This window comes from Melanerpes formicivorus, unplaced genomic scaffold (genome assembly GCF_026170545.1).
Source record: "Melanerpes formicivorus ecotype bairdi unplaced genomic scaffold, bMelFor1.0.p_v2 SCAF_3, whole genome shotgun sequence".
NCBI classification, from domain to species: Eukaryota; Metazoa; Chordata; class Aves; order Piciformes; family Picidae; genus Melanerpes; species Melanerpes formicivorus.
Genome location: NW_027142355.1, coordinates 42,171,534 through 42,199,352, shown reverse-complemented (window position 1 = coordinate 42,199,352; position 27,819 = coordinate 42,171,534). Strand labels below are relative to the sequence as shown.

Sequence of the window (27,819 nt, the reverse complement as noted above, 5' to 3'; positions counted from 1 at the left end):
TAAGTAAAACACCTTCTTTAATGCTAATTGCAGTAATTCGAAATAGTTCTTTTCAAAACTGAGTTTCAGACTCAAAAATGTATGACTGACACAGGCACAGGGTCAAACAGTGTCCTGTTCCCGTTGGGACAGAAGAACATCTACTGTAACTGGCCGAGGAGGAATGAGTTTGTCGCTGTGTGAGAAGGATGACGATAAACCCCACGTTAGCCAGGCGACAGGCGCAAGTATCCCTGTGATTCTAAGGGACCCGAGGAGCGAGACCGGGGGAGGGCGTGGAGGCCGCCGGTCAGACGGCGGCGGGCGCGGCCCCGCGGCTAAAGCGGAGGAAGGAGGTCCCGGGTGCCGGAGCTCCGCCGGCTAGCCTAGCTGCGGGGGAAGGCGTGAGGCCTCCCCGGAGGCGTGCAGCCGGCGGGAACGGTCACCCGCAAGCAGGGCTACTGCCGGCGGCAAGCAGGGCTACTGCCGGCGGGCAGCCCTTTATCGTCCCGCTCCCTGGCAGGGCGCGGGCCCACGTGCTCGGCGCTTCGAGCTGCAGGCGGCAGCGGGCCGGGCCCGGCCAGGGACCAGCTGGGGCTGACCCGGGAGTCGGCTGATTGGAGAACGACCCTCTCCTTCCCCCCTCTCCCCCTCCCCACCCCCACCCCTTACACTTTTGATTTCAGAGCAGGCTGAAGGGCCCGATGGTTGCGATGCCGGACAATTAGCCAAAGCAGCGGGGGGATGCTTGCCAATAAATACCGAGATTTGAGGTTAAGCAGCTGTAAATCTGCATTAATCGTTTCAGGAATTCAGCTATTTACAAAAGCTTTTAAAGAGCAAACAAATAAGAGGAGGGAGGGGAGGAATACAGCTGTCCTTACCTTCACATTGTTTCCCTTCGCCTTTATAGCCCGGCTTGCAGATACATTTGTAGGCTTTTGGCGTGTTTTGACAAATTGCATCGATGTGACAGTCATCCGTAGCTTCTGCACATTCGTCAACATCTGGAAGCACAGAACGAAGGCAGATAAGAGGGGAGACCTGCGACATAGAAAAACCTTCAAATCCAGTTTGCTTGCCTGCCTGAAAGTGTTCCCCTGGAAATGGGAACATCTAAGTTTAGGTCACTGATGAAACCAACGTGCTACTCTTTACAAGTAACTTGTAAGCGCTGCTGCACCAAGCTAGAGGGGCTCGGTCCCCACGTTTCTGCATTGGGAAACCATTAGACATGCGAGAAATCAACATCTGCTCTGCCGGTCTGGTGCTGGAGATCTGCATCTTAGTAAAACAAGAGAGTGTTTAAACGACCTAAAAGAGGAGGAAAAAGTCCACTTGCACGTTCCAGCAAAGAGATCTTCTTGATTTAGAAAGATAGACCCTAGTTTAAATAAACTCTGCTGGTGATGGAATGAGAAAAAGAAATATTTGAACAGCAAAACCACATTAATCCTTTTTATTATTAAGAGGCTAAATAAATAAATGGACGACCATATGAAACTCGGTAAGCTAGCGGGGAGAAAAGCAACCTGCAATAAACATCATCCACACGGACTAAAACCCGTCTGAAAGAAAAGGTCCCAGCAGTGGAGCAGCCTTGCTGGTGAGCTGGACTCGGAGAAGGGGAACCCAGACTCCTTTTCTTGTTTTCAGGGTAGGAAGCTTTTACAAACACTTCAGTGACGGGCATTCGTTTGCTCCCACGGCTTTAAAGAGGATGGGGGAGGGACGAGGATGAGAGAGAGTCGAGATTTGGTAGTCGTGAAAATGTTAATGAAGTGAACATGCCGGGGGGGGGGGGGGGGGGGAGAAAAAAAGCTCTGACCTGCTCAGGGATGGGGTGTGCTGTTAACATGGGAACATGTAAAGCCGTGCTTAACCTGCCCTGACCCCTAGACGGTCCCCAGGCACCCTGTCACCCGCAGCGAAGGGCTGCGGCGAGGCCGGTGCTGCCCCGTAGAGTCCGCCGCTGTCATCCGCGGCCGTAACGCACCTCAGGTAGGTTTTTCCTCTTGCCAGAGCCACATCTGGGATTCCCGGGAGCAGACAGTTTAGCAGACGGCTAGCAACTAGGAAAGCTGCATGGAGCACAGCCCACCCCCTCTCTCTCTCACACACACCCGTCCCCACTTTATTTCTAGGAAATACCGACAAGAGAAGGGTTTTGCGGAGGGACTGGGGAGCATCCAACGAGAGACATATGCAATTAGTTTAATGCCAATTAGATTAACAGATCTTCCGAAAGGGTGCATTAAAGTGAAAACAGTTTCATTGTTAGCTGGAAATCAAAGCTAATTGTTTCAGAAGTGCTTACTATGCCATCTCCAGTGATAACAGAGGAATCCTCCAAAGTCACCGAGGACAGGAGGGAGCTATTTAGAGAGGAGAGAAGAATCAGATACTGTGGTACGGCAGAGAGCAGAGAGGTGCAGAGCAGTACGGCCCCGCGGGGCACCTCAGAGATTCCAGCCTGGGCTCTGTATTGTTTGGTTAGTTGGTTGTTTTTTTAAAGAAATAGTGGGACAGGACGCAGTGCCTTGCTATTTTCTGGAGAAAGGCTGGGCTGCTGTAATGTTTCCTTCTTTCTAGTCCAAGAGTTTATTTTAACCGCTGAGCCAGTTCACACCTAGCTATAACTGAAGTTTAGGGGGTCCGAGGGTGTTACCCAGATCAGACACAGATCCAGTCAAGCACAAAAAGAAAGGCATTTTTTGTTAGTCTGTTGGGGAGGGGGGTTGGGGGAGCGTTTGTTTGGGTGTTTGGGTTTTTTTGGGGGGGTTGTTTGGGTTTTTTTTAAGTGCTTCGGTTCATACTTTTGACTCATTAAACTGGCACCCATTTCCCATGAAGATCAGCAAAAGTGACAGCTGTACTCTTTATAATGCCGTCAAAAATTCAAACTGCACTGAACCAAAGGGCACATTTCACAGCAACAAGAGGATGCCTGGGAGTCAGGCGTGAATGCCAATGAGACAAATGAAAGGGCAAAACCAAATATGAGCCTCAGCTCTGCTCCACATCTCACAACACATTTCTTATGCTTTTAAGAACTTCCATGCTGACCTCATTCATTTTGTTGCATCTAAACTTGTATCTGAGAAAAAAGGATCTCCTGGCCCCCATCCCCAACTTCACCTTAAGTTATTTCTTCCAGCACAACTTCATACACACAGATCTTCAAGAAATTACTTCGGCCTTACAACATTCCTAGGCAGATGGGCTTCGGGGTGGGGGTGGGGAGGTGGTGTTTGTGTTGGGGGTTTTGTTTGTTTGTTTGTTTTTAAACATCGGGGCAAAGGCTTAACATCATCACTGCTATTACTCATACAGGAGCGCGGCTGTTAGAAACACCAGGGCTTTGGCTAACGGGCAGACAGGGAGAATCTGACGGTGTAAAAGCCACCGCTTCCCCTGCGGAGTCTCAAGGGTTCAGCACAGGCACATCTCTCAGGCACTGAAAGAAAAGTAACTTTTTCTTCCCCGTCGCTGCCTCCAGGCATCTCCGGACTCCGGCAGCGTCAGACACGCGAGAAAAAGCCTGTCCACCGCAATTTCCACCACCCCCGGCACTACTAGCGGCAAGAAGTGACCTCCTCCTCAACACCTTGCGTCAGGCAGAGGAGAGCGGACAAACACGAGTTCCCCCCGGGGCCGCGGCTCCGCGCTGCCCGAGCCTGAGAGGCGGCACGGCAGCAGAGCCCCCTCCCCCCGCTCCTCTTACCTGCGCCCCCGTTTCCTCCCGCCAACCTGCCGGCCCAGGCGAGAGCGAAAAGCAAACAGCAGCGCCGCGAAAAGCAAACAGTGCCCATGATAATGATGCGATCCCCGGCCCCCGGTGCCTGTCTGCGATAAGGAGCGCGCTCGGGGCCGGCCGCGCGGAGCCGCCGGCGCTGACGCCCTGACAGCGCCCCGCTGATTCGCCGGGGCTCCCGCGGCGGGGGCGGGGCCGGCGGCCGGGGCGGGGCAGGCTTAGGCCGCCCCTCACCGCCCAACCGTCCCCAGTGCCCCGCCGCCACTTGCCCCTGAACCCTGTTGCCGCCCGGGGTGGGGGCTAGGTAAAGGGGGTTAAACTCTTTCCCTGACTCAAGAGTATTGCCTGTTAGTCCGGCCGTGTGTGCGTGTCGGCGTGACGCCCGCGTCGCCCCGCAGGTAGGAAGCCCGCAGAGAGCCGTTGGCGCCGTTACCGGGCTTCGGCCCCGGCGGCGCGAGCCCCGGGCTGTGCTCCCCCTCAGGGCGCAGGGCGCGCGGGCCGACCGTTAGTGCCCGCCTCGCCCCTCGGGAGCGCGCCCCCTGGCGGCGGGGCGCGGCTCTAGCGGCCACAGCCCCGTTGCCCCTCGTAGAGGGAGGGAGAATGGCCGGGAGGAAATGGCTCCCCCCGCCCCTCCTCCGGGCTTTGAAGGCAGACAGTCCGGCGAACCCGGCCGCCCATCTCCTTGACAACCGCTGAGAGGGATTTTTTTCTTCCCTCTTCAGACTAGAAGAGAACTTTTCTTATGTCTTCCCCTTGCCTTCCCCGTGGCCTCGCCTAACTGCCACAGCTGCCGCTCCAGCTCGCCTCGTCATGGCCAGTCCTGGGGGCTTTGCTTGCCTCTCTCCAGCTAGCCACTCTGGCCAGCCTTCCCCTTGCTCTTCCCTCTCCCAGCCCTGCTGCCCTCGAGGCAGCCGTGGCTCTGCGAGCGACTCGCACGACCTTGCCCCGGGCCCAGCCTGGCTGAGATGCTCTCCCCAGCGCACCCGGGAAGCTGGGGCTGCCCCTGCCGCAAACGTCTCTGTAAGTGCCCCTGTCACCCCCACCCTGCAGGAGAAAGTGGTTTGGTTTAAACCCAAGCGTGAGAAATTTGCCCCCACAAGCAAATGTTGTGACCCTGCAGTCTTCCAGACTGGAATAGCTGGCAGCATCCCTCTGAGTGGCTTTGCGTCCCTCTGAGTGGCTTTGCGTCCCTCTGAGTGGCTTGGCATCCCTCTGAGTGGCTTTGCATCCCTCTGAGTGGCTTTGCATCCCTCTGAGTGGCTTTGCATCCCTCTGAGTGGCTTTGCGTCCCTCTGAGTGGCTTTGCATCCCTGCTGGACCTAGCCCTGGTTTGGAGGTTTTGTTTTTGCACAGAACCCCTCACTGAAAAGATTTGCCACTGTAGGTTGCTGTAACTCCTGGTTCTGCAGCCTCGTGTGACATAGAATCAATCATAGAATGGTTTAGGTTGGAAGGGACCTTGGAGGTCATCTACTCCAACCTCCCTCTCAGCTGAGACTTGGCTGCTCAAGGCCTCATCCAGCCTGACCCTGAACACCTCCAGGAAGGGGCACCCACAGCCACTCTGGGCAACCAATTTCAGAGGCTCACCACCATTGTTCTGAAGAACATCATCTAAGATCCAGTCTAAACCTATTCTCCCTCAGCTTAAAACCATTCCCTCTTGTCCTACTGATAGACACCCTTATGAAAAGTCCCTCTTCAGCTTTCCTGTAGGCTCCCTTCAGGTATTGGAATGCAGCTATGAGGTCCCCCCAGAGTCTTCTCCAGGCTGAACAACAGCAGCTTCCTCAGCCTGTCCTCACAGCAGAGATGCTCTAGTCCTTGGATCATCCTTGTGAGCCTCCTCTGGACTTACTCCAACAGTTCTGTGTTCTTATGATGGGGACACCAGAATTGGGTGCAATATTTGAAGTGGGGTCTCACAAGAGCAGAGTAAAGGGGAAGAATCATCTCCCCTGACCTGCTGGCCACAGTGCTCTTGATGCAGTCTAGGATACGATTTGCCTTCTGGGCTGCGTGAGTGCACTGCCAGCTGATGTTGAGCTTCTCATCAATCAATACCCCCAAGTCTTTATCTGCAGGGCTACTCTCAGGTCACTCTGCACCCAGCCTGTATTTGTGCCTGGGACTGGCCTGACCCAGATGCAGGACCTTGCACTTTGACTTGATGAACCTCATGCAGTTTGCAGTGGTCCACTTATCAAGCTTTCTGGATGGCATCCCCTCCCTCAAGTGAGTCCACTACACCATACAGCTTGGAGCACTCGGTCATGCAGATAATAAATACACCTCTGCTGTAGTCTGACATGTCTCTTTTTGTCAAGTTCCTCCCAAATGCATGTGTGCTTCTGTACAATATGCTTACCAAGAGAGCTGCACCATTATCTTTCAGCCTGAAGAGAAGGGAAGGAAATGTAAGAAATGTTGGGTAGTAAAAATCCACAGTGGTATCTTTCTTCTTCATACAGCAAAATAATTGGTGCATGACACAAAACCTGTTTGCATTCTGCATGTTTGCCCCCATCCTTAATCCTTTAGGGACAGGGCAGTGGTATTATTTTAATTCCAGTCCCCTCTATTCGTGTGATGTACGCTGAGATGCAACTGAGAATCCCGTGCTCCAAACTTGCCGTGGATACACTGAGCGTTTCTGCCGTGTAGGTCCCCAGAGGGCTTACCTGGTACCTTAGAGCTCCATCTAGTGAGTTTTACGGCATCCTGTAGCCATTGTTTATAAGCTCCATGATTACAGCCTCTGGTGGGTGACCTGTACCTTAGCTCCCCGTGTCCATCTCGCTGGGAAGGCTTTTCTTTTCAGATAAAAGATGAAAAAAAGATAACGATATAAAATAAGGCTAAGCGTTTTTACCCTCAAAAAAAAGGCCCAAGCTTCATAGTTGGCCTTGTCATCCCATTTAATGAAACCACACTGCAGTTTATGGCAGGATAAATCACAAGAAGTTTATTTTCCAGACAAGTTTATTTTGCATGAAGGAATTTACTGGAAATGTCTAAAAATGAATGACTGCAACTTTTTAGGAGTCCCAGATTGAAAAAACAAGCTTGCTAAAGCCACAAAATCCTCCAACTACCTTCATGACTCGCTCTTTAGCATGTATTATGTCATATTAACATCTGTGAGGTGACTCTTACAGAAATCACTGCACCTGTGCCCTTTTATCTTCCCCAATTCCATACATTTACAATCTGTACGGTAGTAACACTACCTGTATGGCACTCAGGAAAGGGAGTCACCTTGACCCAAACATCAATATCAAATATCAGTTTAGGAAGGACATCGAGAGACTTGAAGGTGTCCAGAGAAGGGCAACAAGGCTGGGGAGAGGCCTTGAGCACAGCCCTGTGAGGAGAGGCTGAGGGAGCTGGGGTTGTTTAGCCTGGAGAAGAGGAGGCTCAGGGGTGACCTCATTGCTCTCTACAACTGCCTGAAAGGAGGTTGTAGCCAGGAAGGGGTTGGTCTCTTGTCCCAGGCAACCAGCAGCAGAACAAGAGGATACAGTCTCAAGCTGTGCCAGGGGAAGTTTAGGCTGGAGGTGAGGAGAAAGTTCTTCACTGAGAGAGTCATTGGTCATTGGAATTGGCTGCCCAGGGAGGTGGTGGAGTCCCCATCCCTGGAGGTGTTCAAGAGGGGATTGGATGTGGCACTTGGTGCCGTGGTCTAGTCATGAGGTCTGTGGTGACAGGTTGGACTCAATGACCTTTGAGGTCTCTTCCAACCTTGGTGATACTGTGATCACACTATATATAAATGTCCTCATCTGCTCTGAGGGTGGCATGCAACTGAAAGCTAACAATTCTGATCAGATGTACTTCTTCCAGCAAACTCACCTTTGTGTGTGGTTTTATTTATTGGGTTGGGGGAGGAGGGTTGCTTTGTTTATTTTTTAACCCCCAGGTTCCTGAGTGACAGAACATAGGAGGAGATACACCACCACAGTCTTGAGCAAAAGAGGGCCTGAACCTTAAGTCAGAATCATCACATAAAATAAGGAATATGATCTACAGTACCAGGCTGAATATTTCCAGGAGGGTCTTTTCAGCAGTTTTCCTTGCTAGGGGAGAAGGGATCCTTGTGGACGTTCAGCTTTTCCACTTGTAGTTATGCTTCTGTGCTTGTTTTGATTGTCTAACATCATCCCTATGTCAATTGTACAGATGCTTACATGAAAAATTTAGTATTAGAAGTAATGACCAAGCAGCTTCTTCCAAGCAGAAGCTTCTCCTTAGTGGAAACTAAGAGCCAAATTTGTGACTATAAATCTGCTTTGTATAACTGCAAGGCAAGCAAGAGCTACCTACATTGAGGGTAGAGAGGGCCAAACCTGAAACTACCACCTGTGTTTAAGCTCTCTGTCAAATGTACCTGAGCTCTGCCTGAAAACCTTTGGGCAGTCTGTGGTGACACCTTGCACATGAATGGATTGTGTGAGGTTCTGATGTTCTTTCATGCCAATGTCTTTAAAGCTTTTGGGCAATGTTCTTATGAAACAGTAATAAGAGATCTGTTTTATTAGGACCCATCACATTACAGAGCAGAAGGACCATGGACACCTGCATACTGGGAAGGCCAAGGGCATAAATAAAGGAGTGGCTGCAGAGCAGTTGCTTTGCCTCCAGAACATCTTCTACCACAGGTATGCACCATTCCAAAACATACTCTTAGAAAACAGAAGATATTCAGAATTTGTGGTTTCCCAGTTTGCTGTGTATGGACACATATATACTGGGGCCAGTACTGCCACAGGAGGCAATGCATGAAGGGTACATCTCAAACAGGGCGCTTCATGTCTAAGAAGCTGGATAATGCAGGTCAGGAAGTTTTACCTAGGAGGCTGGTCACAGCAGTCACCCTCAAAATGAATGAGAGCTGCAAGAGGAATTGCACAGAAGGTTGCATGCACCACCTGCTATAAGGTTATATCAGGGGGAAGAGGACCTGTGAAGAAGTCCTTGTGGAAGGACCTGTGAAAACATGCAGCGGAGAAGAATATCTTTCTTAAACTCTTTGCCAACTCTGTTTTAGAGGGGTAGAGGCAGTCATGTGCCTTAGTTTTCACAAAAAGAGGGGCAGTGATATTCTGAAATGGTTTGGTTTTAAGAAGTAAAGGCATAAGGGAGCCAGAAGGCAAACAGCAAAGCAAAAAACCGTAAGTTTTCTGTCCCAGTACATGTTACAGAAAAAGAGGAAGGCTGGTGAGAGCACCCACCTGCTTAAACAAAACCATCCCAGCTGGCTGAAGCTAAGCCACAGTGTATTTACCTGGACTTTGCAGGAAGATGTAGGAAATGCTAAAATACCAGCATCAGATCCTATCCTGACTACACAGGGGATGAAGTGAGCAGGATCCCATTACTCATTGTCCGTGCACTAACTTTAGACCAGAGTAGGATCAACATTTTAACTTCATGTCTCCCCCACAGAAGCCTTCAAAACAGTGACTTTCTGTGAGTAGAAAGTCACTGGGCCCCTTGGTTTAAGAAGGACATCAAGACACTTGAAGGTGTCCAGAGAAGGGCAACAAGGCTGGGGAGAGGCCTTGAGCACAGCCCTGTGAGGAGAGGCTGAGGGAGCTGGGGTTGTTTAGCCTGGAGAAGAGGAGGCCCAGGGGAGACCTCATTGCCCTCTACAACTACCTGAAGGCAGATTGTAGCCAGGAAGGGGTTGCTCTCTTCTCCCAGGCAACCAGCAGCAGAACAAGAGGACACAGTCTCAAGCTGTGCCAGGGGAAGTTTAGGCTGGAGGTGAGGAGAAAGTTCTTCACTGAGAGAGTCATTGGTCATTGGAATTGGCTGCCCAGGGAGGTGGTGGAGTCCCCATCCCTGGAGGTGTTCAAGAGGGGATTGGATGACTTGGTGCCATGGTCTAGTCAAGAAGTCTGCGGTGACAGGTTGGACTGGATGATCTTTGAGGTCTCTTCCAACCTTGGTGATACTGTGGTACTGTATCCCCTTGATTGGTTAGCTGCAATCCTTACTGCACATGACCCACAGTGCATAGGCCCACTGCCATATGAACTTCAGTAACCAGTATGTTGCTAAAGAGACCTGTTAGATCAATACCTGACTTTCTTAAGTAAGACTGGCGAAACCAATGTCCACTTTAATCCTAGACAACTGGCCAACCTGAGCTGGCCGAGTAGGTTTTTAGTAGGTGCCTGTATGGAAATATAAACACATGCAATTATTTGTATTGTAATTAAATACATTTCATTAAATACATTGCAACAGATAAGCTCTGACCACTTCCCTATAAACAGAATGGTGCTTCTGAACAAAGAAGTATTTGAAGCTGGGAGATTCTTTTCCTCAATGTTTTTTGAGAGAGAGGGAAAAAATAAACTGTCTTATGATCTCTGAGGTCTTTTCCAACCTTATTGATTCTATGATTCTATGTCACAACAGGATCTTTAAAATCCTTCAACTGTTAAGAAAAGTGAGCAGATTTTTGTAATGGAAGGACAAGCTGTGTTCCTCACCTTTTCAGATCTTCAGACACTTTAACTGTTGACACTGAGCACTGCTGTGAGCACTACTGAGGGAAGGTGAGCCCAAGGAGATGAAAAAACCACCCCAAAGGTTAGACATGAGAACACAGCTGTGTGCTAAGGGCTTTACTGGGCACAGTACAAGTAAAATTCACTTCCCATCGAACTATGCAGCAATATGCAAGGAGCATGTTCTGAGTAGAGACACTCTGCACAGGACAAACACACCGGACAAACCCTGTGAAGCTGAATCATTATGGTCTGGCAGAAACCTCCAACAGGGAAGATACTGCAGAGAATGCCCAAGCTCAGATCTTTGCATCAGGCTTCTACAGCACCAACAGATCACAGAATCATAGAACAGTTGAGGTCAGAAAGGACCTCCAAAGGTCATCTAATCCAAAACTCCTGCAGTGTGCAGGGACATCCTCTGCTAGATCAGGTTGCCCAGCACCCATTCAGCCTGACCTTGAATATCTCCAAGGGTGGGGCCTCAGTTACCTCCCTGGGCAGCCTTTTCCAGTGTTCCACTACTCTTATGGTAAAGAACTTCCTCCTGATGTCCAACCTAAATCTACTCTTCTCTAATTTAAAACCATCACCCCTCATCCTATCACTGCAGGCCTTTGTAGACAGTCTCTCTCCATGCTTTTTGTGGGCTGCCATCAGGTACTGGAAAGTCATTACTAGGTCTCCCCAGAGCCTTCTCTTCTCCAAGCTGAACAAGCCCAACTCCCCCATCCTGACTTCCTAGGAGAAGTGCTCCTTCTTAAAACCAGCATGTCTATATACCCATGGTTGCTAATATTTGCAGTTCTTCTAACCTGAGTTTGCAGAAAGTTTATCAAACTGAGAGGTCAGCAAATCTTCATTCCTTCTAGCAGATTTCCCCCAACCCCCAGCAGTACATTTCAGAGTATTATTCTGAGTGCAGGCACAATTCCAGTTGCTGCCAGGTTGCTCATGGCTCACAGGCCGTGCTCATACAGACACCAACCCCTTTTGCCCATACTACCATGAAGGACTTTAGCAGTGCCTCCCTCCCTAGCACAGGGACTAAATATCCCTCCTCGAATCCCTCATACTTGAAACTTGCCACTTCTCTACAGTAAAATGCTTGTTTTACACTACCAGTAATCCTCTTTAAAGGAGCCAGGAATCAGAGTAGCCTGGTAGTCCACCTCATCCTTAAAAGAACAGCCTGCTCAGTTACGCACTTGCAGAGGCTTTTAAAATACATCATCCCATCCAAATATAGAGCAACAACTCCAGAACCATTTGGAAAACCAAATTATCATTTTCTGCTAAATGAGTTGTTCTCCCTAAGGGCTCTCCAGAGGAGCCAATGCTTTTATGCACTAAACTACCTATGACATAGCTGAAGCTCAGACTAACTCAATTTCTGACAGGCAGCTGCAGTTTCAGGTGGTGTGAAATGACAAATAAAATAGACACTTATCAAATAGAATTAAGTGCAGGATCCTCAGGAGGCCTTGATGTAGAAAGGGTAAAATTCCACTCACCTTAATCCTGCATATTATCCTGTTCAAGTGAGTGGGCATAGATGTGTGAACAAAGACAGCAGGATTTGGTATCATATGCTTATTGCAGGAAATGCACTGGGTAGATCCATTAAAAATATTGCAGTCTATCACTATTATGTCATTAGAGATGGACTGGATTATCACAAGTGTACTAAATTAGAGTGAAATCTTATGGAAGAGAACAGGATGGTGAGACTGGTTCATAAGAAAGTTCATAAAAATCAGGAAAGATGCCTATCATCACTAAGTGAAAACATAGGAACTGGAAGCTGCTGATTACTTGAGAACTCCCAGTCAAATTCTCATTGCACTTCAACTGATCATGCTTTAATTACACATCTCAAAGAGTTTGGAATAAATTTCAGTCAAATGCCCACAGTGGATTTAGAGAAAAGCAATATCAATCCTTGTCCTACCAATTTCCAAGTGGAAGTAAAGAATCCTTGGACACCAAAAAGGTCATATTAGGTATATGTAGCTATCTGCTGGATCAAGATTGCAGAAAGCTCATGCAAGATCTTGTTCAGAACCTAATTTAAACACAGAATCTCAGGTTTCTCTCTTTATACCTAGAAAGAAGCAGCTTGATCTAAATGTGTTTCTTGACCTGACAATGAACAAGGTAATATCTACCTCCTACAGCTTTCTGTGTCTTCAGATAGTATCACTAAGGCTGGAAAAGTGTGTGATTCAACATGCAAACAGGCTCTCAATTCTCATCTGCTGTTTACCTGTCCATCCATCTCAGATACTGGCTTTATTCAGCCTCCAGTTCTGCCCTCAGGTTTGCAGCAAGGGTGTGCAAACTCTACCAGACCTAAATGGCAGCATGAAGCAATACTGCAGAGTGCAGAACAGCAGTGTTATCCCTGTGAGATGCTTGTGCATGTCCTCCTTCAAACAGAGTTACCTGCCCATCACTTTTTGTTTCACCTGAAAGCCAGCCTGGGACTGCATCTATTGTGTTGGGAAGAACCTCTAACAGGAACTTTCTCTATAAGTACTAAAGTTACATAAATATTTTCACCCAAGAAATGGGCAGGATACAGCTCAAGGTTGCCTCTTATGCCAAGCTACAGGAACTGCAGAAATTTCCAGTTTGCAAGATTCAAAATTCCCAATAGTGAGGTCATTATTGTACAACTCTCTTTTGCACAGAGATGTGGATCAGTCTTGAAATAGGCCTCATAACACAGACAAGGATGTGGATCAGTCATGAAATAGGCCTCATAACACAGACAAGGATGTGGATCAGTCATGAAATAGGCCTCATAACACAGACAAGGATGTGGATCAGTCATGAAATAGGCCTCATAACACAGACAAGGATGTGGATCAGTCATGAAATAGGCCTCATAACACAGACAAGGATGTGGATCAGTCATGAAATAGGCCTCATAACACAGACAAGGATGTGGATCAGTCATGAAATAGGCCTCATAACACAGACAAGGATGTGGATCAGTCATGAAATAGGCCTCATAACACAGACAAGGATGTGGATCAGTCATGAAATAGGCCTCATAACACAGACAAGGAGAGTATTTTTTTCCCCGAGTAAAAATAAGGGAAAGAATATCCAGAGAGGGTAAATGACTTTGAGGTTTGCATGGGAAGTTTGGAAACCCAGAAACAGTCAGAGTTGGGACTTGAGAGGATTTCAGGTGTCCCCTGAGTAGAGACTCAGAGTGGCTTGACCCAGCTAATGCAAGCTCCATGCATGTTTGAAATTGGGCCACTCAAGAGGGTCCCAAACTAGGCAACTAGGCTACTGATGCCCTCGGCAAAACGTAGTCCGTATCCCTGACTCCTGCTCTTTAGTACTGCAAAACGCAGTGTGCTGTCCAACCAAGAAACACTGTGAGGTAGTTACAGACTCTACCTTATCTGTAGTCACTCAGAAACTAAAGCTCCATGTTCATTAAGTGCTGCTTTGTTTTCTAGTTTGTTCAATGGAGCTTAAGTATGTTATTTTTAGAGTAGAAATTCAGGGTGAGGCCTGGGGTTTGTAGGTAGTTATGTACCTTTCACTAAAAACATAACAAATAAAAATCAGATGATAGTTTACAGACAAAGACAGACATTACAGTTTACTCTAGTTTTCACTACAAGTAAGCCAGCAAATCTCTCATGCTGGTGCTATAGCAATAATCGTGCCAGTAGGGTTGTTTCATGTCACCAGAGCCAGAGTCCAACACGCCACAAATTAGCTCAAGCAGCAAACACAATTAAACAAAGAGAAGCAATGTGAAAGGAAATTAATACCAATAAACCCGGGAAGGTTTCTATTTCTGTGCTGGATTGGGATGCAAGCTTGACGTACACAGGCAATCTTAGATTGAGTGACAGCTTGTTTTCCCCCTGTTATTGTCCCTCCTCTCTCTTAAAAAAACCCCAACAAAACACACCAAAACCCCCAAACCAACAACAAACACACAAACAACGTTTAAAAGCAGATATTGCAGACAAAGATATCATGAGGGAGAGCACATTTTGGTTCTAAGGACACCAGTTTTAGGCCAGGGGAAGAAAACCAGGGCTCATACCAATGAAAAGCTTTAGAGAAGAAAGGCAAATCAATTAAAAATACTAGAGGGCAGACCTTGTTTAGAAAGAGAAGAGACTTTAGCAAGTTTGAAATAGCTGTGTTCCACAAAGTCCCTAATGGCAGACGTAGAATAAGTTGCAGTCACGCTTGCGAATATTCCCAGGAAAATAAGGCATCAGACAGAGCACGGATAACAGAGAGCTGTGCTTTCTCAGCCTGGGCAAACAAGCCCACGTGACTGGCTGTTTGGTGAAGCCTTTGCAAAGAAAAGCAACGTATAAAATGTAAGGTGTTGTTCTGGAGACACCTAAGCCTTCAAACTCAGCTGCTGAATTATTACTCTCATTGATCTGACATGGCACTATTTTTCACACCACACCACCCATTAGTTTTCAGTCCAGCCCAGGCACTGCAAAGACAATAGTCATAAAAAGGTTGGCAATTTGGGACCTAGAAAAAGATATGCCCGTTTTGTCAACTTACTAGGAGTAAGAACCCAAACTGCTATTGCTGAATGTATCCTTTGACTGTAACTATAATTTAAAGGCATTGTCTGATGTAATTTCTCCTTTTTTCACACAGTGATTCCAGGCCAATTATTTATCCCCCACTTCCTCCCCCCGCAGCAGTAGTGTTTTGAAGTCAGCCAATGAAACATGTTTTATTTAAGGACTATATTCCTACAGCAATGGCTTCTTCGGAGACCTAAAGGTTGCAGAGCACTTCATTAGTTCCACATAATGAAAGAATGGTGCAATTGAAGGAGGTCTCTAAGGGAGAATGGTGTGAAAATTAGAGACCTGTCTGCTCACTTGCGGGGGGAAAAAAAATTAAAAAGAGAAAAAGGGAATAAAAACCAAAAAAAAACCCAAAAAAAAAGGAAAAGGGGAAAAAAGAGAAAAAGGGGAAAGGAGAAAGGAAGGAAAATTTGTGGATTTTCTACATAAAGCACACCGTCACCATTCAGCCCCTGGAGAAAGGGTGCCTACTCAATCCTCTTACTGCTGACAATATAATAAAACCAGAGGAACTTTTTTGAAGTAGATCTGCACATTCCACATTTGGATTGAGGGGCAATGGACTGTTTAAATTGCTATTTACATTTCCAGCTGTTTTACCAGTGATTTGCCCAACTTAATAGCTCTTTAAGCTTTTAAACAAGAAAATAGCTATTCTCACGACTCAAAGAAGAAACCATGGTTATTTCAGACTGCCTCTATTGTAAAAGGCTTAGACCTCTCTGTCTTTATAGATGCCCTTCTCTTTATAGTACTTCCCTTTTCCATCTCCTCCTACTTTCTAAATCTTCTGCTATTTTTTAGTTCACTTTTTTCACTATGTACTTTGTGCACCAAAATGCATCTTTCTTGATACTACTGATTCAGGGAGAATGTTTGCAGGCAGCCACCAAGATTCCCAAGAGACACTTAAATTATCTAGAAAATGAGCTCTGTGTGTATAAACGGCTGCTAGGTACCGGGGAGTTAGCTAGTGTTAAACAAATGCTCACAAACTGTTGGAAAGTGTCTAGTTTTTGATCCACTTTCCTTTCTGGATGTGTAAAAAAATCCAACCCACCACCACCACCAAAACCCAAACCACAAAACCTAGCAGTGTGCACAGGCATAACATAAACTGTGTTTTCTGCTTATTTTTCAGGCCAAGTGGAAGAGGAGGGCAAGGGGGCAGCCCACAGATAAGAATGAGGCTAAGATGAAAGGTTAAAAAGAGGAGGCGAGAGTTAGTTCATAGTGTCTCTACAAACCACTGCAATGATTTTGTTATAATTTGAAGCCATTAGCTTGTTTAACTTGGTGCTAATAAACTGTAAAATCATGAAGAAGAAATTCAAAACCAAACCCCACCTCCTGGCTTCCCCTTGATCAAAGCTTCAATGTTTGCCTTTCATTAACTCTAAATGTCCCCTGTGTTTACAGATGATTGCAACACTAGTCAGACAGTGAGGCAAACAATCAAATCCAAACCTTGCTGAAAACGGCAGTAGCAACTCTGACTGAAATTGCTAAAATTAGTGCACTTAACTACAGAAAGTTATAGTAGTGGTTGGGGAAATGTAAGTTCTTTTCAGCTTGTACCCAAACTGAAGTACTTTGTGAGAAAGGATTTGCAAATAGTACAACGTTAAACGTCAGTGATCTTGTTTTAAGGATCGTATTGAAAAGTCACTATATCCTAAGCTAAAATTCCCAGGTTTTGTGAGGCTTGTAAAATGTGGTTGATGATCCCCAAACTGCCATATTGGCTGCTCATGAGCACATGTTTGTCCTGATCTCATGCACTGGCATGTCTCTGACAACACAGCAGTTTCACCAGGCAGGACAGCACCAAGAATCAAGGTGTATTTGAATTAGTGTGGTTATAAGAAATGTCATGATTGTAGTATCCTTTCCTTTCAAGAGCTGAGGGAAAACCCTTGCACAGCTGAGTTACTGAAAGGTGACAAAGTTGTAGAGAAAGCAGGTTTAAGGGTAAATCAGGTGTTATCTTTCCCTTCAAATTAACAAACAGACAAAAGATTATCAAACAGCACAAAAATAAAGACCCAGTAAGAGGCAGAAAGACCCCACTAACATTCCAAGTGCAGCTACACTCTATTGACTTGGAGAATCCAGAGAAATTGCATTGACTTCCAGTATTCTCCAGGAGGGTTGAAAAAGAGTGGAATTTAGCAGATCTGTTTTTCTGAAAAACTATTTCCTTAGATTTTGAAAGCTCTGACACAGCCCTGCTCTTAATGCTAAAATGAAAACAAATATACATGGTGGGGTGGGGAGAAGGTTTTGTTACATGTAATGTGACAAACGCAGCCCTGCTCAGGAGTGCTGCTGAAAACCGAGCACTCTGCCTGTATACATAGTATAAGAAAACAGGCAAATACTGAAAGAGTGGCTCTTTAGAGCAGGCAGTCATCTCTTGGCACCCAATTCTAAGAAACCTGATGCTTTCCCATTCTATAGAAGACACATTTTTGGTTATACACGAAATAACTTGTTTCTACCATGTTCCCGTTACCATTGTGCAGCAGTGAGAAGAGGAAGACTGCAAATCAGATCACGTTCTGTGCCGAGGAGCTGCTCTATCAATGCATGTGCGCCAGGTGTATTCCCCCAGCCTTGGCTTCAATTGCTAAAAATGGCACTGAGATCCATCTTTGTGGAAGTTCCCAACCAAAGAAGAAAAAAGCTACGGTGTACAGAGTGGGGGAAAAACCTTAACTTATGGCCTATGGTCTGTGCACAATAGACTAGCCACAGGAAGTCACACTCGCAGCAAAAACAAATCTTTGAAAGTGAAACTTTCCAGCACAGCCCAAGATTAACAACAGATGCACTCATAGGAGCAGCTCCACTAAAAACAATTATTTACAATAATGAAAATGAGCTCAAACACAGCTGCAGGATCAGAAACCGTTCCGGAGCTCCAGGAGCCCTGTGGCAGCAAACGCGTTTGTGTTAAATCACAGTGGCTACTTTGCCACAATAGAAGCATAATAAAAAGCCAGTGACTCAACCCAAGGGCTCTGCAGCACATGAACAGTTGCACATTTAGTGCAGCATTGAGCTGCCACAGCCACCAGAGCTCAGTAATGCCCCCTGGCAAATCTTGTTAGGCTTCTTCCTGCTCCATTAAAACCACTGGAGGTTAGGAAAGAAAGATCAGATTTATTTTGTGTTGCCTGAGGATCTGTTGCTGTACATCCCCAGGCAGAGGTTTTCTGCTTACCTATTTACTCACACAGGGAAGATTCAGGCCAGGGATTATTGTTTCTCTAAGAGCCTGCAAAATACAGATGGCTCTGGGTGCCAACAAGGTTGGAATTAATCTGACACAAGCATGTTGTTAATGTGGATTAACGGCACATTTTAGATGCCTGAGAGGCACACAGAGCAGCTCTGAAAGCAAGTACAAGACTGAGAGGTTACCTTCACCTCTGATCCTTCAATTTCATAATCTCCTTTCATCGCTAAAAAAGTACTCCCAAGGACAGCCAGGGCACAGTACATTCTACATGCTTCTCCCAGCAGGGCTGCTTCACAACCTCTTGCAGACAGCCTGCCTAAGCATTTCTAGCTGGGTCTCAACTCCAGGGGGTGGTTGGGGCCACTTACCTTCCCAGGCTTCTGCAGACCCCTCCTGGTGTGTCTGGGTTTACACACCTACAGCCTCTGTCAGAGTGCCTGAAAGTGACTGGTTTGGGGGGTGGAGGCCATTGTGCCTACACAGACTAAACAGAAACAGCAGCAGAGGTGAAGGCTGCAAGAAACTTCTAATGTTTTAATGTACATATTCCTATCTTGGAATGCTTTGGTACTGTCTTCTCCAAATGATGTTTTGAACACAGAGATTTGCAACTCCACAAATGGTGTTGCAAGCAGAAAAGTTTAGAAACAAAGGGGTTAGTCTAATCTTTATCAAAGGTTGCTGCATGTCAAGGCCTTTTGGGTATTGGGAGATAGTTTGGAGATGCGGGATTGTTGGGCAGGATGCACTCAGCTGAGCCATGTTCTCTCCTTACAGGAGATGCTCTGAGGTCTAAGCAGCTGAGGAAACTGCTTCCCCTGAGTGCTGCAGAGGACTCTCAGTATAACCCTCTGCCACTGTGAGTTTTACTGGGTCTCTAGGCATGGCCAATTTCCAGTGCTTCAGAGGAGCTAAGCAAACACTAACCCAGAGTATGTCTGGCTAATTGTATAGTGGGAGGAAAAGAAAAAACTCTTTCTTGACCCCAGTGGTTACCCAGCTAAACCCCTGAAGCACAGGCTTTCATTAAAACCATTCTCTCTATGCAAATGATGATCATGCTGAGGACTTGCTCTGCCTGTTACATACGAAGGAAAAAGCTGAATGAATGATACATTCGGGACGGATTCCTTGGCCAGAAGGGAGCATTCATGCCAGAGTCAGTTTGAAAGAATACCTTTTAGAAAGATATCCTAACTGCCTCTTAAGGACTCCAAGCGGTCAGTCATGCTGCCCTCTTCCTCTGCTGCAGTGTTCAGTTACCCTCACCGCTGTGATACTATCTGAAATAAATGTAACATTTCTCTAGCCTGAACTATTCCCTCTCACATCTGTTTCTGAAAGCCTGAAAAGAAACAATCAACTGCTTGGGTACATTGCTCTGCTAATATGCCTGCTGAAGGCAGTTTTAGAAAGAGTTCTGCCAGCCCTGAATTGCTCTATTTCAGACATTGGTGAGATTCAGAAGGTGTCAGGGGAATTCTCTCTCCATTCTCCATGGGGACGAGGCAAAAGCATGTTGGTGCTTCCTTTTTTTGTTTGTTCGTGGTTTGTTTCATTTTGGTTTGGTTTTGTTGGTTGGGTTGGTTTTCTGGTGTGTCTTTGTTTTTGGGGGTGGGGTGGGGTGTGTTTGTTGTTGTTTTCCCCTTGGATGGGAAAGCCAGACATATCAGAAGCAAAGGAGCAAAATAGTCACTGACTCCGGTGTACAAGCTATGGCACAGAACTTAGCTGCAAGGCAAATTCTTTTATCCTTACTTATGCCTCTGTCTGTCCCAGAATACATCCTGGCCAGGCACAAAAAGACTACTTGATCTCAACCTACCCTAGGAGACCCTAGGACAAATGACAAGCAGGGAGGGAAGAAACAATTAGTGCAATAGTAAGTGGGATCTAAGACAGCAGGATGTTTCACACAGCTATTGCCACTGTGATGGCTTAGAGCCCTGAGCACTAGAAAGGCACAGTCATTAATCTATTTGTAATGGATAAAACGTGGGTTCTTGCCAGCTGGAGATATTGCAACCAAGCACAGCAAAGGCCATCTTAGTCTGTGTCTTCTTGTTGCAGAAACATCCAAGGCAATAGAGAAGAGCAGTCACATCATCAGGCATTGTAGGAAAACAGTTCCTCAGCAGCTCTGGGATGTGCTCGATCAATAGTTGGAAAATACTGTTTGGCTGAGCATTGAATAGTAGCAGGTGCACCTACGATGCAGCTATTAAAGAGCCTCTTCCTCCAATCAATTCCTTATATGGATACTTCTTAGCTTACAGATGTACCAGTTTTCAAAGGCTCTGTCATGTGAGACTCCACTTGTCTAGCTGGTGCCCCCACCACAGCACTCACACAAACAAGTGCGTACCTGCGTTAGGTTAAGCGCTGTGCTTCTGGCAAAACGTGCTTCACTTGGCTGGCAGATGCGAGGAGGCAGCTTCCTGGCTGTGCCTGGTGCTCTTCCCCACGCGTCTGCCTCTGCCATTTGCTCACTCAGACAGAACAGGTACAATTTGTGCTGTTTGCGCAGTCACTCCACGCCTGCTGCCCTCCTAGGTACAACTCCTTTCAGCTGTAACTAACAGCCCCATAGCTAACAGAAAATCCAGTGGAAAATGTTTCTATGCCTGCTTCCTTGCTCATGTGTTGAAGTCAGTCTAAGCACAGCACACACAACCTTTTTAGTCCCTAAGGGCAGAAATGTAGCAAAACTAATGTTTGTTCCTTGACATTAGTCCACCCAGTATTACTTGGATACAGTATTACTGTGGAAGGTGCTATGCTGAGAGTTCAAAATGCAGGCAGACATAACAATTGCCTCCTCTCATTCTTTTTAGGAGGCCGAGAGATAGAAAGCGTAGCTGAACAAAGATACCAGGCAAAGTGAAGGCTTCATTCTTATTATGGATCACGCTGAGGAGTTGCCATGGGTTGTGTTGAATCTGCTTAAGTGTACTCAATACCATGATGTCATCGTGTCAGCTTCAAAACAAAAGTGCTGGGTGCTGGGGCTTGAAGTTCAGATTGTAACAGGAGAGGCTTCCTGTTCCCAGTTGTTGTTTCCAGTTTCCAGGTTTGGGTTGTTGGTCTTTTCCCCTGTGCTGGCTGCTGTGTGCTTGGGGGGAGAACCATTTCATTGCTGGCTTTTGCTGCTGCTTCTGCTTGTGCTGTGTTTTTCTGCAAGTAGGCTAAGGTGATTGTGCATTGTATCAGGTCATAAAATTCCATATCTCAACCCAGAGGTTTCTTTTGTGATACTTTCCCTCTCATCTGTGTCAGGGAAGGGAGGCTCATGAGAGTGGGCTGTGTTCACCTTGGACAACAGTATCATTCCGAGCTGTTTTCCTGAGTTTCCTTTTAAGAGCATTAACGTCAGTCACTGAAGATACAAAACATATCTTCCTAAACAGCCTAGCTTGCCTTCCAATGCTCTGTGCCTTACCATACCTTGTGCCTGCATGTGAAAGTCTTTCACAGTTTGATTCCCAGACTGTAAGTTCCAACTCTGTGTAAATAGGTAAAAATACTCACAATCAGATCCCTGGCACATCCTGTGATGTGAATGCAAATATATCCAGGGCTCTGGTACTCTGCAAGGACAAATCTTACATTTGCTGCATTCAAAGACCCTCAGAGGCCAGGTTTACAAACTACTCCAGTAGCTACACAGAAGGGAAGAAGCAAGACAAGGTAGGAGGTGAAGGTACAGCTCTGTCAGGCTGAGAACCAGAAGGGATGTCAGAGCTTGTGTAGCACATCTGCATCCTGACATGTTTGTGCTGTGATTTTCCAGATCAATTGGCAGCAACGTTTGCTCTTTGCTAGAATCTATCTTAGCAGGCTTACTGCAGCACATTTCCAAGGCACAACAGCTTCTTGGGGCCTGGGGATTAACATTTTGGCAGGAAGTCCCTTTATGCTGTTTGTTAGCGCTTCTGTTCCGAGGCTGGTATTTGTGCATAGTATACACGGCATTGAGACTGCATTTCTCATCACCAGTGTGTCTTCTGGTGGGAAGTTAACATATGCTATTACTCAGCAAAGGACAACATTTCATTGTAGTTCCCTTATTTAAAACAATAACTGTCTTCTGCACAGAAAACTAATAGGCCCTGTCCCCAGATGGTGTAAATTAGCGCGGCACCACTAATATCTGATTTATAACAACTGAAGATCCAGCCTTCCCCACACACCACATGATTAAACATACACTTTACTAGCCTGGAAATGTCTTGAGGGCCATGTAATTGTGTGGTAATGAACTAAGCTTTTAATTAAGTTCTCATTTTGAATTAGAATCAATAAGTCAATAAATAGCCTTACCTTGATTTGGATGATAAATATGCACAGCTGAGGCTGCACTCTGCATCCTCCCTAATTTTCAGGCTTTCCTTTCTCCTCCATATGTCAGAATCTAATGAAGGAGCTCTGAAGTACGCTCCTAATACATTATTGTCACACATGGCAATAATGTCAGTAGCGTTAAGAAACTGCCAGGTTTCCATCAGCAATCCTATTACCAAGGTTTTCTTGCATGTGTGTTTCACATTGCAGTGGCAAAGTTGGTTTTGCAAGGAACTGGCAGCCCCAGTGTGAGTTTTGTCAATATAAATAAACAAGAAAAAGGGATTTGATTCAACCTGTCAGTTCTTCAGGATTTCTGAAGCTATTTTTGCTAACCTCTGGCATAACATGTCCTGGATTTGAAAAAGACACTTTCATAGCAAGCTTTTAACCAAGACTAATTGCTGATTTTTGTTGGAAGGAGAGAAAAGGCAAATATGGTGGTAATGACTTATATTTTAAGTCTAGACAAGACCTTTCTGACCATCTATTCTGACCCTTTGAATAGCTAGGTCACAGAATTTCACCCAGTAATTAAGGCATCTGTCCCAGGAACTTCCAGGTTGAATTATAGCAGATCCTTAGAAAGCTATTTACCTTTCACTGGAGGGAATGTCGCAGACAAACTATATAACCTCGTTTTTGGAATGGCAGAGCAAAAGTTATTGCTTCAGACTTTGACTTTTCACTCTAACTCTGACTCACTGTGTGGTCTTAGGAACTTAATTTTTCTGATTTCTCTATTTTTTTTCCCATCTTCTGCAATGAGGAAAATAATGTTTAAGAGCCTCAGAAAAAGGGTTGCAAGATGTAATAAATTATTTGAGGAATGCTTTGAACTAGTCAGATAAAAGATGCTATTCTGTGAAAGTAAAGAAAGCTACTACCATGTATTTGGGTTTGAAAGCTGATTGCTTTTCAGAATGTGTTCTTTCTCTGCGTTTGTGTCCTGTTAACAGCTACTGCGGAACAAATCCGCTTAGGTGAGGAACTGAACCTCACAGCCCCTTGTTTGGATTATTGTAGAAAGAAATAGGGGAAAACTTGCTTTGGATATTTTCACTCAGCTTGAAATATTTCTCTCTAATAGAAAGTGTGGTTTTCATTACGAGCAGATTTTGTCTTGTCTCCACTGGGTAAAGCACCTTTCAGTGGGACTCCCCTAAGGTCTGTTATGGTTTAAAGACAGCCAGCAGCTGAGTTCACACACAGCCGCTCTCACAACTGCCCCATCCATCCCCTGCAGTGGGATGGGAAGGAGGATTGGGAGCAAATGAAAACAAACCCCTGGGTATTGAGATAAGGAGAGTTTAATGGAACAGTGCAAAAAGAGACTGGATTTTGCAGGAAGTGCAGCAAGTGAGTGTGTGTGAGAGAGAGAGAGCAAAAACCCAGAAGCAAGAGAGAGACCTGGAAACAAGCAGCACCTCATGTTGCAGGATAGTGTCCAAACTCCAAGTCCCATTCTCCTTTGCCCCAGCCAGCCCTTCTCTTCTATAGCAGCCATGATACTGTCATGGTGTTGAACACCCATTAGCTGGTTTAGCTGGCTGAATGCCAGACAGGCTCACAAAAACTGTCCCTTTCGTAGCTGTCCAAATATCTGTTAGAACATTGGGTTCTGCAGAGCAATTGCTACCCATCTGAAATGAATGGGGCTGCTGGACTCTCACTGTGGCTGGACACTGAAAAAATAGGGGGTTTCATTTTCAGAACCATAATAATAATGCTTGGCACTGGCATAAAGAATAATTCAGACTGTTATGCCTTAAAAAATACCCAGCATCATTCAATTGCAGTATCCAGGCCCTTCTTCAGCATGACTGTTACTATTATGTTCCAGCAATAATCTTTACCCTTTAGTGCTTCTGCCTACTCTGTAAACTCATCTGCTCCAAAAATAATCCTTGACACTTAAGCTAGTGACACAGAATGACCTGAACAGACCTCAGGTATCCTGCTGCTTCAAACTGACACCTTGGTGTCCCTAGGAGGTTATTATGTTTTATTGCAGCTTTCTAATTTGGAGTGCCCAAAAAGCGAGGGAGAAGTAAGGTAGCGATGACGGTAAGGTCCACAGGCTGTGGTGGTACTGCAACATGCTCAGATGAGTGAAGTTAAGTAGTTGGCCCACTGAAGGACCATCACAATTCAAACCCCAAAGATATGTTCTGGAGACATCACATCTGCACTTCTCAGCTCCTGCCCCTACACTAGTCTCTGGGACGTTTGCTGTGCATGAGAACACAGCTGGAGCATAATGACTCCAAGAGCAGAAGCTCAGTGGAGAACGTGGAAAAGAGGCTCTAAATCTTGGTCACAAAGAAGAATGCTAGACTGAAACCCAAGTCTAGAACATGCCCCAAGCTCTCAAAGTCAAAAATAGAGACCAGTCCTTGTCTTTTCTGGGTGGGCTGAGCTAACACTCCACATAAACAGTGGAGTGTATGATACAGCTCTACTAAAATCAGCCTTCACCACTAGAAACTCTGAACTCTGATCCTTTATCTACAAACAACAGAAGAGAAAGAAATGAAAAGTTGTTTGTATTTTTACTTTAACTGGAAAATCTTTAGTAAGCACAAGAAGCAGTTCATTGTCTAAGCTGCATTCAACTGGTGCTTTAAAACCACAGCAGTTCTGCCTGACTCCATCCTTCAGGGGAGTTGAGGGTCAGGATGAAAGCCGCTCATAACAATTCTGATAGTTTAAATTAGCACACATAGCATTAAAGGGCTACTATGAATGTATTAGAAGAATGTCTCCTTGAAGGAGGTATTGATGCATCCTGGTTCTGTTCAGAACATGCTACAGGAAAACCTCATGGCAGCAGAAACCAGATGACAAACGTAATTTTTCATGCAGCTGGAGATCAGGTCTTCACCAAAACGCAGATTCATGAGAGAATGATCTCCTTTCTGTGACAATTTCATATTTTTCACTGAAAAACTCAAGGCTGAAATCTTCTAAGACAAAGCCTAAAAAAGTGGCATTTCAATGGTATTCAGTCACTTGATGGGTGCTGACAATCTCCATAGAACCCAGAAAACCCCCAAACAATCAAGGCTCAGGCACTCAACATCCAGGCTAAGTATGCTCCCCTCACATTCTGCCCCCTCCATCTCTCTTGCTCTTTGCTCAATTGCTGTCAAAGGCAGTCACAATTTGAGCCACACATTGTAAGGTGCTTTGTAAAATCCTTTGTGTGCAAAAACATCTGGAGGAGAATAGATTTTCTTCTTATTGCCATCAAAACCCACAGAAAACTGAATGATCAAAGAAAATAGAATCAAAGGTAGCATGAGACCTGCTAAGTGGGCACTTGCCACAAACCCTCTGATCTCCGGTACCTTGTCACAGTACTTCATGTTCCATAAGCTTTACTTGGCCATAATGTTTATTTTGCCTATTGAAATTAATTCTGCCTGCTAAGAATAAACTGATGCAAGCTTTCCTGTGGAGGTTCTGACCTGGCTTGAGAGGTGTATCCCAGGTGTAGAAACTGGTTTAGAAACTGGTTTGGCATGGTTTTGCATTCTGAGAGGTTTAAGTTGCCTTATGACAAAACCTTCAGAGGGTGATTTCAGACATTTGTATGGCTGGCTTTGGTAGGCCTTGCTAGCTTCAGCTATGCAAAAATAACAGAGAGTAAGTTTTTGTTCACTCATAGTTTCACTGTCTTGTAGCAATGTAAAGGTGGATGTTACTAGCAGGGACTGAAAAAATCATCAGGAATGAGCTTTTAAAACTTCTGGAGCTGAGAAAAGCTTAAATTCGGGACAATATTGAACAGAGGATCAAACATTTGACATGCCACAATCTCAGCAACCACTCAGGCACGTATACCAAACTCATCCCTGGTCCCAGTGGGGGTGTGCCAAGAGGTGAATTTAAGATGCCGACACTGTTCAGTGAAACAAAGCCTAGGTGTACGAGCAAGCATCATGAAAACACTTACAATTTAAGCTCTCTTAATCTTTTCCTGTCCCTTTGGGCATCAGTGCTGACTACAAGTGCATTGAAACAGAGCTGGTCAGCAAAGACTACTATAAAAAGACAGAGGAATAAGAACCAAAAGCCATTCCTTTAAGTGAGCAATACTATTTTGTCACAACTGCATTCCAATATCTACAGTCCAGATGAGTTCTGCGTGCAAAACATTATCAGAATCGCCTTTCTCTGTGAGGTGAAGCTCATCTTCTTCACAGATAATTTAAGAGTATGAATTGCCACATTACAGTTACTCACTGCTGGCAGGCCAGCATCATTTCCCCTTAGCCTCTAGAGCTGAACAGTTTGTGAACAGGGTGATACAGACTGGGGGGCTGGTGTACAAGACTGGGGAATAAAAGAATGAGAGTAGTATTATACTGAAGGGGTGGATAGTTTTCCTGATGTACTTCCTGGCTCCACAGCTGGAGCTGGATCTATGCCTCATACTTCAGAGTATGCCAAGACCAAGCCCTTATACAAGTTCTGATACAGAGTATGACAGTGGCTTTCCTGGAGCCCCCTCTTGCATGGTAGACACAGTATTTCTGTAAGCACCAGCTTAGGCAGCTTTTGCTCTCACAGACAGGAACTGAGATTAGCCAACAGCTGCTATGCAGGCAGAACCGTGACACTAACCACCCAACATTTGCCTGTGCAGGGAAACACCCTACTGACAGGTCACAGTTTGGCCAGCACTGATGCAGAACAGAAAACTGAACTTCACTCACTTCTAGGTTACAAATCTAGGGCCATAAAGCCCACATATTCCATGTATTATACACAAATATGAATCTTACTGTGCCAGGAGATTCCCATCCCAGTAAGATTCTTTGCTGTAGTGTGTGGCATTAACCAGCATGCAGAAACCATGTTCAAACAAAGTGATGGTCACCAGCAATTACTGATGGGGGGGTATTTTTTCTTACTTTAAAATGTATTCAGGTCTGTGGGGAGGGGTCCCACACACCTTTGCACTACTGCATTGTGAAAGAACAGCTTTGGATGGCCAGCAGTAAGCGGGAATCTCCAAGTTAGCTACATGACCCTAGGTACAAAGAAACAGAGTATGGCAGCTTTGGGCTGATGCCTAGGAAAATGTTCCACAGACTGAGTAGAAAGTGATAGCAAATAAGTCAATTACCATTGGATGTACAAGGGCAAATCACGACAAGATCTAGGTAATCCCATTGGTCTGATAACTAACCTACAGTTGTACAAACTAACTCCTTTTCTTTTTGGTTTCTTTGCTCTAGCTGATACCATCTGCTGGCTTCTGCTGGCTTCCTCTCCTTGGCTGCATTTCCTCTGTTGTTGCTAAGTACTAACAAGCTACTCTCTGCTCTTCTCTCTCTCTCTTTTACCTCGTGTAGGGTGGCAGAAGGGAGCCTG

General features: G+C 45.8%; 1 protein-coding gene and 1 long non-coding RNA gene across 4 annotated transcripts in view; one reads left to right on the top strand and one right to left on the bottom strand.

Moving 5' to 3' along the window:
- SCUBE1 (signal peptide, CUB domain and EGF like domain containing 1) overlaps positions 1 to 3,826 on the bottom strand; it is a 226,197-nt gene extending 222,371 nt beyond the window's left edge. For all 3 annotated transcript variants that reach the window (XM_068170772.1, XM_068170778.1, XM_068170786.1), the window contains exons 1-2: positions 3,704 to 3,826; positions 864 to 986 (exon numbers count right to left, since the gene is read on the bottom strand). In XM_068170772.1, the coding sequence (XP_068026873.1) occupies positions 864 to 986; positions 3,704 to 3,791 (211 nt within the window). In that variant the 5' untranslated portion in view covers positions 3,792 to 3,826. The remainder of the gene's footprint in view (positions 1 to 863; positions 987 to 3,703) is intronic.
- Positions 3,827 to 3,998: 172 nt separating this feature from the next.
- Positions 3,999 to 16,432, top strand: LOC137460450 (uncharacterized). The gene is made up of 3 exons (XR_010992858.1): positions 3,999 to 4,131; positions 8,272 to 8,391; positions 15,994 to 16,432. It is a non-coding gene; the product is annotated as an uncharacterized lncRNA (long non-coding RNA).
- The last annotated feature ends 11,387 nt before the right edge of the window (positions 16,433 to 27,819 follow it).